This window comes from Sander lucioperca, chromosome 2 (assembly GCF_008315115.2).
Source record: "Sander lucioperca isolate FBNREF2018 chromosome 2, SLUC_FBN_1.2, whole genome shotgun sequence".
Lineage (NCBI taxonomy): Eukaryota > Metazoa > Chordata > Actinopteri > Perciformes > Percidae > Sander > Sander lucioperca.
The window spans coordinates 42,693,089-42,705,228 of record NC_050174.1 but is presented as its reverse complement, the minus strand read 5'-3'; the positions used below and the strand labels follow the sequence as shown (position 1 = coordinate 42,705,228).

The window sequence follows — 12,140 nt, the reverse complement described above, 5'->3', positions numbered from 1 at the left end:
TTAAATAGGAATAGATAAATGTCAAGAAGTCAAATTTTTCCATACCCGACTATGACATTAAAAACAGTCGTAGTACTGTTTTAGGGGTAACTGGGTGATACTGAAACTTTTTACAGGAGCTTCTGCCGATGTCTCCTGCTGCACCTTCAGCTCTCCGTTTTCCATTAAAGCATTATACAGCTGAGAGGTCTCAGTGAGCATCAGTGATGGGCTTCCCCCCCTTCTGACATAGTGTATGCCCACGAGAGGGAGAGGGTATAAGATTTATATACCAGTCCGTTCACACCATAAATGTGACAGATGAAACGGGATGAAACTCAATATCTGAAAGATGAAATTTGATTAAAAAAAAAAAACAATACAGCTTTGCTCTGATGTCCTACATTTACCATGGGTCAGTGTCCCACCATGCCCTCACACACACACACACACACACACACACACACACACACACACAGGTGTGTGGCACTATCTTTGTGGGGACCCGTCATTGACATAATGCATTCCCTAGCCCCTTACCCTAACATTAACCATCACAACTAAATGCCTAACCTTAACCCTTACCCTCACCCTAATCATAACCTAATTCTATCCCCAATCCTGCAACCAAGTCTTAACCCTCAAATAGCCCTTTAAACTTGTGGGGTCCAGCATTTTGGCCCCACAAAGCTGTCAGGACCCCACAAGTACACTGGACTTCCGGTTTTTGGACCCCACGAATATAGTTAAACAAGCCCACACACACACACACACACACACACACACACAAGCCTCCATTGGCAGTATGTGATACAAATGATACAATATGAGCACCTGAGGGATTACTGTATATATTGTAAAGAGCTTTATCACTACTTCAGTATTCTGTCTGCAGGGTGGTTTGTGTGTTAAAATGCAGCCAGTAGTACATCAGTAGTGTTCTTCTAATCAATAAGAAAGCATTTACAGTATTGCTATCTTTTTGAGTGGTGAATGTTGTGAGTAAGTGCATCCAAATTCACTGCAAAGTGCAATTTCTGGTGATTAAATTGAGTGCTCCTTTGGACTGGCTCTGGTTTTACTGTAGCAACAGAAGGAGGAGGATACTGTAGTTTAGCTCAGGGTGGGGTAAACTCAGGACAAGGAGGGTGAAGCAGGAGGGGAGATACAGTTTAGGGCATTGCTTTTACACATGCAAGAACAGAGCCAGAACATGTAAGACATGTAGAAAAGGTTATAAGATGATGCAATATTTCAAAGTAGCTTAAGAGATATTAAACAGAAGCTCCCACTCCACATCCACTCCTGTGCATGTTTGCGTTAAAGTGTGTGTGTGTGTGTGTGTGTGTGTGTGTGTGTGTGTGTGTGTGTGTGTGTGTGTGAGAAGAGGAGACAGAGAGTGTGTGTTTGTTTGATGGGGATTGCATCTCTGCAGATGCCTTAAGGAAGCCCCTGATCTCGCCACCTTTTTTCTGGGTAAAGAACAGTCTGTCCTCTGTCAAGGTTTAGTGCAGCGAGATATGTTTCTGCTTCCTCTCTCTCTCTCTCTCTCTTTCTCTCTCTCCCCCCCCCATTTCTACTCAACCTCTCTCTCCCTAATACAATAATGAAATTGCTCTTCCTCCTTTTCTTTCTCTCTCTCTCTCTCTTGCTGTCCTGCGAGAGTTGATACTTAGCCAGATTCTTTGGTGCAGCAGACTAGCTGAGTCATAAAGGTTTCAGTGATTTATAGACAGTGATGTGGATGAGGGTGAGGCAGCAGGAAAAACACCGGTGTCAGCTCACTGATCACACAGAGGCCGTATAGACACATCAGGGCAAAGATGACCTGCTGACTTGAGATAAAGACAAAAAAAAACTGCAACTCAATTCTTCCTTAGACTGTGGTTTAGCGAAGTCAAGAGAAATCTAAAGAGGTTTTATTGGCAGATCATGTTGAAGATGTGAACCTCAAACCTGTCTGATATACTTTGATTTGTGTGGGTTTTTCATATCAAAGGTTGGCTCGGTGTCTTTTGCTGAAAGAATCTCAAACAACCCAGACTTGCTGACTTTGCTGATTTGCTGCAGCCCTCCCTTCCAGTCAAGTGTAGACTGATTTATTAATATGGATAGGACCAACGGCTCTTTGGCTGCCATATGTACTTTTTCCATTAACCTTCATTAACATTTTGTGGAGAAAGGAATATTCTGAATGAAATTAGCAAGTGAAATTATCTGTCCTTGCTTGTGAAAGTGAGTCACAGAGCTTAGACATTCAATATAATTGTCTGCTAATGGGTTTATTTGTGCTAAATATGATTTGTTCTGACACGTCATTGCAACTCCTCCTATTTATAAGTACAAATGAAAAGCCTGGGGGCAGCTCTGGGTTGACAAGGCTTCAAGGCTTTATTGGAGTTTAACGCAGCACATCATGGATTTAAAGCACAAAGTGAGGACTTGAAGTAAGGCATTTCAAACTGGGTATTGCACATACAGTACAGGCATGTACTGGTGACAGTAAAACACACAGGTGTTTGCAAACAAATCTCCTCAAAGCAGAATTTCTACTCTAGACACTTGTCACACCCTGTCTTCATCATCATCAAGCTTTTACAATGTTTTATTTCTTAGCTGGTACAGTTTGCGTACATGCTGTTGGTCACTCGAGTTGATCATACGGAGAATTTGTTCACCAACATGTTGACTTCTGATTTCAAGAGATTTTAATTTGGTTTGAATTAGAGAGCTATCTCTGTACATATCGAGCACCGGAGAAGACATCCTTCTGCTGCAATGCTAGCAGGTATTTTTTTTAAAGCATTTCAATTTAAACTTTTGTATTTATTTTTCCATTTTTTTCTCTTCGGCCTCCACCTCCTCTTGCTTTTCAGTTTCTTTTTCCTCCTTCTCACCCTCGTCGTCACCCTCTTCCTCTTGCTGCTTGGCGTCCTCCTCTCCTCCTTCCTCCTCATCTTCTTTTTCTCCATCCTCTGCTTCACCCTCTTCATTTCCAAAACCATGTGGGGGGGGGGAAGATAAGTTAGAATTCGTTTACAACACACATGCGCATATCAACTAAACCAAATGACCACACTAACCTTCTCCATCTGCTTCTTCCTCTTCTTGTTTTTCCTTCTCCTTTTCTTCCGCCTCCTCCACCTCTTCCTCCCCCTCTTCTCCCTGATCTTCCTCTGCTTCCTCCTCCTCCTTCTCTTCTCCCTGTCTCTCCTCTTCTTCTTCCTTATCTTCCTCTTCCACCTGCTCTTCCTTCACCTCCTCCTCCTCCTCTTGAGGAGGGCTGGCCTCCGCCTGCTGTGCTTGGCTTGCGGATATTGTCTCCTCTGTGGAGAGTGATGAAGTGTACAAGCGGGAGCTCAGCATGTACGGAGCTGAAGCTGAAGCGGCTGAAAACGGCATGGAGAACTGGCTTCTTCCGTAGGACGGAGCAGAGTACGTGGCTTGGGAGTAAACGTTGAAGGACCCCGGTCCCGCCACATTTAGACGGTTCTCTTCTCCTTCAAGGAGCTTCCTGATAGAATAAGACACACATCACATCAAATGAATGAGATGCTGAATTATTGGTGTTGGTGCCATTCATTTAAATCCTGCACTTAATATACAAAACCCTGGGAAGTGTATGAGACACTCACCTGTAGGCTGCAATCTCAATATCCAAGGCCATCTTCACGTTCAAGAGGTCCTGGTAATCTTTCATGTAGCGAGCCATGTCATTCTTGTTTGCCCTCAACTCTTCCTCCAGTTGACTTATCGCATCCTGTAATAGAAAAGATAAAGTAAAAGGCACATTATAGGCTGGATGCAAAATATTGCATCTTAGTTAATCTTTTGGGTACCATTGCATGCTCTATAACTTGTCACACTGGCAGTAAGACTCATCTCAACTGCCAAAATAAATGTGCTTATATCTTTTTAATCATAGAAAGGATATTGTCAGCCCTGCTCCTTTATTTCAGGGTTGTTCTGTTACTCACCTGCAGTGCAGAGATCTCAGCACTCTGTTTCTCTTCCACGTCCTGCAGTTGGTTTTCCAGAGCTTGATTCATCTCGCGGCAGGCGTCGATCTCCAGCGTCCTGGCTTTGAGGAGCCGGCGGTATTCTGCAGCCTCGTCTTTGGCGTTACGTGCACCCTCTGTGTTGCGGGAAGTGCTCACTGTCATCACATTTACCTTGTTGCAGAACCATTCTTCGGCTGATTGGAGGTTGCGATGGGCCAGCTTCTCATATTGGGCTCGGATGTCACGGAGAGCAGCGGATAGGTCAGGTTTGGCGACCTCCATCTCCACTGACACCTCTGCGCTGTATTGTATTTGGGCCTGCAGCTCTGCAATCTCACTCTCACAGAGGCGCTTCAGGAAGGCCAGCTCATCCAGCAGGGTCCCAACTCTTTTCTCCAGCTCAGCCCGGGCCAGTGCAGCTTCATCTGCTCCCTTCCTGGCATCCATGAGCCTGCCCTCTGCTTCCTCTCTGCCGAGCACTTCCTCCTCATAGCGTTTTTGCATGTTACCTAACACGTTCTCCATCTCATCCCTGTGGTGCTGGGCTGCTTGCTTCTCATGGCGGGCCTCTTCCACAGCAGCACGCAGCTGGCGGAGCTCATGCTCATACAGGGCCCGAAGGTTGGACGGCTCTGCCTGCCTCTGCCTGAGCAGCAGGAGTTCAGTCTCCAGCAACTTGTTCTGCTGCTCCAGTTCATGGACCCTGTCAATGAAGTTTACAAAGCGGTCATTCAGGTCCTGCAGCTCAGCCTTCTCCTGGGTCCGCAGTACTTTGAACTCAGAGCTGACCTGGGCTGCTTGGTCAAGGCGAAGTTCAGTGGCAGCTGCAGACTCTGGAGCAGAAAGGATGGAGGAGTAGCTGGAAATAGCTCGGGTGTGTGTTGGATAACTTCTGCGTGAAGATGCATAGGAAGTTATTGGGGCGGAGTGGCTGGAGTAGGCAGACCTTGATCCTATTCCTCCTCCAGCTCCATATCCTGCACTGCGCACAACTACCCTCCTCTTGTAAGTAGAAGGGAAGTAAGGGTCAAAGCCGGCGGAAGCCATGACTCGAGAAACCGGCTGCTCTCTGTCTAGGAATGTAGCTGGGTTGACTGCACAGTGAATCTGCATTACACTGGCTTTTATAGAGCCAGTAATGACTGTGACGTAAGCTTTTTTTTGCAGGCATGCTGACAGAAGGAATTGATAATGGTGCCAGCTAGCCAAGGGAGAGATGGGGTGGGGTGAGGATGAGTGTTGGCGATGGAGGAGGCGGGGATAAGCGGTGGAGCAACAAGGCACTGCAACAGACAGGGTCACTGAGGACAAAACAGTATCCTGTTACTACTAAAAACTGCGGTTGTTGCAATTTGCCATAAATCCTGACAAAGACATAATGTATCTGTCACGTAATAGTACAAACTCTTGAAATTTTGTCTGATGGAAGAGGTGAGGAAAACCACCTTTTGTAAAAATATGATACTGCTTTGCACTGTTGTGCATAATCTGTCTGCTGTGTTAAAAATATATTAATAACAATGTTATTCTGATATAAGTATCACAATGTAATATCACAATAAGCCAATGCAAAGCAGATCGGCTAAAGGTGAAACTGTTTGGTCAATCCTGTGATTAAAAAAAGTACCACCTGCTGAATCTCAGAGAAAACATTTTTTACTGGATTATAAAATAAAAGTTTGCCCTCTAGTGGTTGTCTGTTTACCATGCAAGTTCCACATTACAAATGCTGACTGTTAATGTATAAAACAGAGTACACTGATTTATAAGAAATAATAACCTACCTGGTTATTATTATAATCTATATAGTCTTATATTCTATATTGCTTTAGCAATAATGTATGCTATTGGAAAAGAAAGAATTTTGTCCACTGGTTTAGTTTATCAGAGGAAAACTGTCCTCTTCCCTATATTAACTATAAATTACATGTTTGATCACTTTTGTACTTAACATTACATGGTAAGGTGTGTTTCCATAATTGAAAAGTATATCCAAAAATAAATATAGGCTAATATCTGTACTTTAAGATGGCTTAACACAATTTTGACAAAGTTTGAAAACTTGTTTTCAAAATTACCAAATGCACAGGTAAACACACTTTTAAATAGTTAGTTTGGAAAATAACTTCGGTCGTTTTTTGAAAGCAATTAGTAACTTAAAATGATTTACCTTTGTGGTAAATGACATTTCAGTGCTGTGTGTATCGATGGTGTGGTTTCACCCAATACCGTAATATATGATTGGTCACATGAATACACCCACAGCGTATTGACCAATGAGTGACGACCTTACTAATTGGCGGGTAGCATGCTGTGACGCAAACGCTCGTAACGTTAACAACAACAAAGGATGATGAATAAATGAAGTTTCAAACTTGCTTTGTGCCTCACGTCCACTTATGACCGCAGTGTTTAGAGTTCGCTGCCTTGCTGTAGTAATAAAAACGTTACAAATGCAGTTAACACGGTGATGAACGGTAAGTCGCCTAGCTTTGCAAGTGATGGTCACCCGGTGAAACACTAGCTAGCTAGCTAGTTAGCTCATATGATGTGTCTGCTAATATCAAGCTAGCTCAGAAAATAATGTGAGCTGTTAGCCAGTTGAATTTGCTTGCTCGTCAGGGAGGTATATTTAACACCTGCTGTCCGGAGTTCTGGTTGTGTTATTCACCAGTGAAACTGTAACGTTATACTTGCTCAGAACAAACTGCAGCAATGCTCCGTTGCAGAGCTATGCTAACCATGCTAAGTTTTGGGTGGCATTTTGGTAGGGTTAGCTAGTTGCTCCCTATTGTATCAAGTGTTAACAATTGACTACAGCAGGTTGCCTTGCTCTTCTCTCGGTCGAGTTGAGGTTTATTAAGCCATAGAAGCTCTCACATACACTCAGTATTACCCAAAGTGAATGAATAATGCAAAGGCTTTTGACTGGCATTGGTTAATGAAAGACTTAATGAATTAGGAGGTGATTCTCTGCCTGGTCATGGGACCATAGATGTACTTGATAAAACATGATGGATGGGACATACAACATGGTTTTCTCTGTGTTTTCCCTACGTAACTTTAGCTACATTTTCTTGCTAAATTGTTGTCTTGCCTGCATTTATTTTCCTCTCTTTGTTCGTTCTCCATACATCTCTAGGTCCAACCAAAAGCTTCAAACTGAAAAGTGGAAGGTCTTTAAAATGGTAAGGCTTTTCATTTTTTATTGCATTTTCGGTAGCTGTGATTGTGCAGACTATTCTGCTCTTACTTGCTCTCCCATAATTGCTTGCTAAAAGGGTATGCCTCTTTTTCTGCGTTGTTTTGTACAGATTCGCATAGCAGCACTGAATGCTGCTTCAGCAGCTGCAGATGAGTCTCAAGACCCCTTGAGAAGTAGCAAGAGTCAGACAAAAGAGGCTCAGGTACAGCCTATGTGCAGATGAATCAGCAAGATTAGGCCTATCCGCTGATGCAAAGAGGTTTTTTCTCTCGCTGTAGATCTATATAAGTTGTCTGATTTTGCTTCTATTTCTGTCCGCAGGAAGCCGAAGCATTTGCTCTCTATCACAAAGCCTTAGATCTGCAAAAACATGACAAGTTTGAGGATTCTGCCAAGGCCTATCATGAGCTTCTCAAAACTCCACTGCTCAAAGAGGTAAAATATCACACAGTATACCCTGTCAAGGCGGTGATGGTCTCACATAATCACAGCAATATCCTCCATTCAGTCAGCGAGGACTGTCACTTGTTTTGGTGCAGAGCAAATTCTGCATGATTTCCAGAAATGGCTGGGATTTATGATGTGAAAGAACCACAGGAAAGAACCTGATTTACCTCTGTAATAACGTAATACACATGTGTAACATTTGGCAGACAACTCTTATTTAGAGCAATGAAATACTGATCAGTATTCATAAGTAAGCTATTTCACACGCACATTGCAGCAGTCCTTTGGTTTTTAAGTCCTCTGAACACATTTCAGAAACTGGTGCTGAAATAGTCTTCAGTTGTATAGTCACTTGTTTGGTTTTTGGTGAGAATGTTAAGGGGTGTTCATTGGTTATCAGTTGTGCACTATTGTTAAGAAAATGTCTTTTGTGCTAAGTGCCAAATATTACTCTATTTTCTCTGCTATCCTGCGCCAAAATTAAGTTTCACTGATTAAATCAATTTTACAATATGCACTTTAAATTTGGCTTTGTGGAAGGACATCCCTGCCCACATACAAGAGCTGTATGTGTTATTATTCATTTATTAATTCATTGCTTGACGGCCTTAAGATGAATCTGTGTTTGGTGCCATATTTGATGTACCCTCTAATATTTTAGGCCATGCCCTCTGATGATCATAAAGTGGGTCTCAAGCATCCCGGACTGATGTTGAAATATTCTACTTTTAAAAACTTGGCTACTATGGCTGCATTGCGGGAAGACCTGGAGACCGCTATGGAGTTTTATTTGGAGGTAAAACAAATGAAATTGTGCCTGTTTAATACTTTATTATGTATTCTCATTCTTGGCCTGTCACTGATGCTTTGTGCAACTAAATGTGTCATTTTAATGAACACTGTGGTGAGTGTTCATAGCATATTCTGCTCTGCTCTTTTCGTAGGCAGTTATTTTGGATTCCACTGACGTGAACATGTGGTACAAAATTGGTCAGGTGGCTGTGCGACTGGTGCGCGTTCCACTGGCTCGACATGCCTTTGAGGAGGGATTGCACTGTAACCCGGACCACTGGCCCTGCCTGGACAACCTCATAACTATTCTCTACACACTCAGTGACTACACCTGTATGTTATACATCATCATAAACTCTTTGCTCTGTATCCTCTCTCATTACCAGTGCAAGTATAGACAGAAAAGTAACTATCATCTGCACACATTTTGCAGGCTGTTTGTACTTCATCGCCAAAGCCCTAGAGAGGGATCATTGTTACACTAAAGGCCTGGTGTTGAAGGAGAAAATCTTTGAGGAGCAGCCCTGTCTGAAGAGGGACACGATGCAGATGTTCGTGAAATGGTAAAGCCGGCTCACATTTTACTCCTCCATCTGTTTTTAGAATGTGCTCCAGCTGCAGCTCTATACTTTCACATCACTGACGAGCCTCTGTGCTGTGCTGTGGGTCATTTGCAGTGATGTGTCTATTCACTATGTGGAAGTGGAGGTAGAGGAATGCAAATCCATTGTGGAAGAGGCACTGGAGTTACGGAAGCGCAGACAGGCTCTCTCTCACTGCGAACCAAAACCTGACCTCGTCCTGATTCAGCCCATCCGCTGCCTCTCGTGAGTGCTGTGTCTGGTTTTGCTTTTCCTTTCCGGGTGGGTAAGTTTAAATTAGCTTGCTCTTTCTGAGGGTGGACCATTTAATACTCATAATATTTAAGCTAGAAAATTCAGAAACGGGATATACTTTACTTAAATTCTTGGTTGAGCTCCACTGACGTTGAAGTAATTGTTTTCTGGGCTAACTTTTGGTGAAGCTTTTTGTTAACGTTTTCTCCTGAGGGTTGTAATATCTACTTTTGCCCAACGTTTTTTTTTTTTTTTTTTTTTTTTAGTGAATCAGTTTTTTAAGACAATTTGAGCTAATATTAATGAACTGTTGTCTTTGTTGTATCTCAGATGGAAGCATGTGGGTGAAAGCCTTCTTGCAATGTACAGACATCAGACCACCTGTGAGCCACCACGCCCGAGTCTTGGCCGCAGAATTGACTTGTCAGAGTACCGTGACCCGAACTTCCTCCAAAACCTCCCCCAACCCAGCAGCCCTGTCAGTATGGGCCAGGCCACCGTGCTGAGCAGCAGCCCCAGCTCATCCCTGCCGCCGATGGCCCTCCCTGAGCCAGCAGTGCTACCCCAACCTAGCACTCAACCTCAGATCACCCCCGCCCAGAACACAGTGGAGGTCACCACTTCTGCTCCCCCTGTCGGTTAGTTGTTTATGAAGAGAAATTTCTTTTTTTTTCTTTACCTGCCTATGTGTGATTTAAAAAAAAAAAAAAAAAAATTCGCTTTTTTTCAACAACTGTAAATGTGACTGCATAGCTAATATTCTGTAAGATTGATTTTTTTATTTATTTATCCTACTGTATGTTCACAGTGACAGCAATGGAAGTTTCACTCACAGATAAAGTGAAGAAAGCTCCGAAAAGGAAACGCGTGGTTGAAGATAGTGGGGAGACGGCCAAGCGACGTTCGGCACGTGTTCGAAACACAAAATGCAAGAAGGAAGAGAAGATTGATTTTCAGGAACTGCTTTTTAAATACCTACCTTCCAGGTATCGTACACTAAGCCTTATATAGGACACATAAATACACAACTCGTGATAGTTACGTTGATGAAAAACTATTGTGCTGGTCTGTCTTAGGCTAAGGAAGTTTGATCCTGATAATGATGATGAAAGTCTGAGTAATCTCGAGACGCAGTGTGATGGGAAGGAGGACATGCAGCCTCTACATGGGAGTTGCTTGCCTGCTGACTCCGTTCAGTACATGGAATCTGGTATGTGGTGCGTTGTGGAATATGTATTTACAATACATGGTTGTGCCATGTTTCTGTCATATTAACAAACTGTGCATTCCCTTCTGTAGAACAACAGGATGTCCACAACTTTCTGCTCAATAACATGACCAATGGTGGTATACTGGACGTGATGATGCGCTATCTGAAAGCAGTGGGCCAGAAGTTCACAATGGAGTGGCCTCGGGGGCTGACTGCTGTGGTACTGGAGCTCCATCAGAGCTGGAGGAAGCACAGCAGTGGTCTTCCTAACCCTCTGCTTCGGGACTGCAGCAACCAACACATCCGGGTAAAATGACAAGACTGGTTCATTTCTTGAACTACTCGAACAAACTAAAAACACTATTTATTGAAAGTGTTTTAGTTTGTGTTTAAAATTGAAATGCTGGCGTTGTCCCTGATAGTTGAGATATTTCTAGACTGACTCTGGACACAATTTTGAAAAAAGGCTGCAGACTCCAGGGTCTAAAAGACGTTTAAATCTTCTTGAATTGGAACTTTTTTTTTAATCAATCCAAAATATATAACCTCTAATAAGTGTCTATGTCTGCTACATGTACAGGAAATGTTGGCAATGAGCTTAGCGTGTATGGAGTTGCAGTTGGAGCAATGGTCACACAACAAAGGGAAGACTGGTAAGTGACAGTGAGCTAACCCTTATACTTTGTGATAAGGTTAGGACAAAATGTGGTTTGGGATTGATGCATTACAGTACTGTGCTCACTACTGTCTTAAGTTTTGGCCAAACCTAAATGTGATACATGTCATTGTTGCTTTTTTGCATTAAAATTGGACTGATTGGCCTAAAGGGGGCACTGCAATTACAGAAGAACATGATGCCATACATGATTAGCTAAATATTGAAAAATCATTTCTGTGGAACAACACGTGCCGTGTTATATATTTTTTTTCCTTGTCTAGTGTCTCCAAGAAGATGCAGCATTGGTCCCGGCAGTGATGCAGCTGACTCAGAATTCCCTGGGCAACACTTCCAGAGTGATTTGTTACTTCTGGCCTTAGGTTCATCCCAAAAAGACCTGTTTGAGGATGACTGGCTGGATGTCATGGTGCGTGTCTACTGGCTCAAGGCAAGATTCTTGGCCCTGCAGGTAAAGTCTATATTTTGTTTTGTTTTTGCTTGACCTTTGGTAACACGAGTCCTTTCCCCTCAGCTCAGCCAGATGTGACTTGTAAGTCCGTCTGTCTTTCTTGTCTTTTTCAGGGAGACATGGAGTTGGCCCTGGAGAGCTATGATGTCTGTGTAGGTTTGTTGCAGAGCAAACCAAAGACCCCCGAAGGGAAACCTTACACCATCAGCCTGCCTAACCTACGTGTAGATGCAGCAATCTCCGTGGAGGAGGTCAGTGCGCTGGCTAATCAATCGTTTTTCTTTTATCAATACAACCCTTATTACCAACATATTATTATAGCCAATTGTTAAAATGAAATGTCCTTCATGTTTTCATGAGTTACGAAAAGAAAATGTTGCAAAGAATGTGTGATATACTAAGAAGCAAAATCCTTGAATAAACCGCACAGTTATTATCTTGACTTTTCCTTTTTTTATTTTAAGCACAGTACTAAGAAATATTAAAAAAAAACAACTATTAGCAAGTCCCATCAAAGAGCTTCTAGCTGTTTTGACTGTGGGT

The 12,140-nt window shown here is 42.9% G+C and overlaps 2 protein-coding genes across 10 annotated transcripts in view; one reads left to right on the top strand and one right to left on the bottom strand.

Annotated features, from left to right (window-relative positions):
* Nucleotides 1-2,347: 2,347 nt before the first annotated feature.
* neflb (neurofilament, light polypeptide b) lies at nucleotides 2,348-6,170 on the bottom strand. Its single transcript, XM_031300780.2, has 5 exons — nucleotides 6,151-6,170; nucleotides 3,957-5,281; nucleotides 3,615-3,739; nucleotides 3,063-3,493; nucleotides 2,348-2,966 (listed from the first exon to the last, which is right to left on the bottom strand). Exons 2-5 carry the CDS (start codon nucleotides 5,091-5,093, stop codon nucleotides 2,806-2,808), a joined length of 1,854 nt encoding a protein of 617 aa, XP_031156640.1. The 5' UTR covers nucleotides 5,094-5,281; nucleotides 6,151-6,170; the 3' UTR covers nucleotides 2,348-2,805.
* Nucleotides 6,171-6,267: 97 nt separating this feature from the next.
* The window catches only part of cabin1 (calcineurin binding protein 1), a 37,183-nt gene continuing 31,310 nt past the window's right edge, over nucleotides 6,268-12,140 (top strand). For all 9 annotated transcript variants that reach the window (XM_035998018.1, XM_035998002.1, XM_035997998.1 and 6 more), the window contains exons 1-15: nucleotides 6,268-6,457; nucleotides 7,123-7,168; nucleotides 7,295-7,387; nucleotides 7,507-7,620; nucleotides 8,294-8,428; nucleotides 8,577-8,757; nucleotides 8,858-8,987; nucleotides 9,102-9,251; nucleotides 9,591-9,898; nucleotides 10,069-10,246; nucleotides 10,337-10,470; nucleotides 10,560-10,777; nucleotides 11,051-11,123; nucleotides 11,410-11,597; nucleotides 11,711-11,848. In XM_035998018.1, the coding sequence (XP_035853911.1) occupies nucleotides 7,166-7,168; nucleotides 7,295-7,387; nucleotides 7,507-7,620; nucleotides 8,294-8,428; nucleotides 8,577-8,757; nucleotides 8,858-8,987; nucleotides 9,102-9,251; nucleotides 9,591-9,898; nucleotides 10,069-10,246; nucleotides 10,337-10,470; nucleotides 10,560-10,777; nucleotides 11,051-11,123; nucleotides 11,410-11,597; nucleotides 11,711-11,848 (2,043 nt within the window). In that variant the 5' untranslated portion in view covers nucleotides 6,268-6,457; nucleotides 7,123-7,165. The remainder of the gene's footprint in view (nucleotides 6,458-7,122; nucleotides 7,169-7,294; nucleotides 7,388-7,506; nucleotides 7,621-8,293; nucleotides 8,429-8,576; nucleotides 8,758-8,857; nucleotides 8,988-9,101; nucleotides 9,252-9,590; nucleotides 9,899-10,068; nucleotides 10,247-10,336; nucleotides 10,471-10,559; nucleotides 10,778-11,050; nucleotides 11,124-11,409; nucleotides 11,598-11,710; nucleotides 11,849-12,140) is intronic.

Bases quoted from the DNA above. Each gene is read 5' to 3' on its own strand.
- neflb (XM_031300780.2), bottom strand. From the start codon at position 5,093: ATGCAGATTCACTGTGCAGTCAACCCAGCTACATTCCTAGACAGAGAG. The intron at 3,494-3,614 runs GTGAGTGTCTCA...TTATTCTATCAG, and splicing joins ATTGAGATTGCAGCCTACAG to GAAGCTCCTTGAAGGAGAAG. The intron at 2,967-3,062 runs GTTAGTGTGGTC...TTGGAAATGAAG, and splicing joins GGAAGAAGCAGATGGAGAAG to AGGGTGAAGCAGAGGATGGA.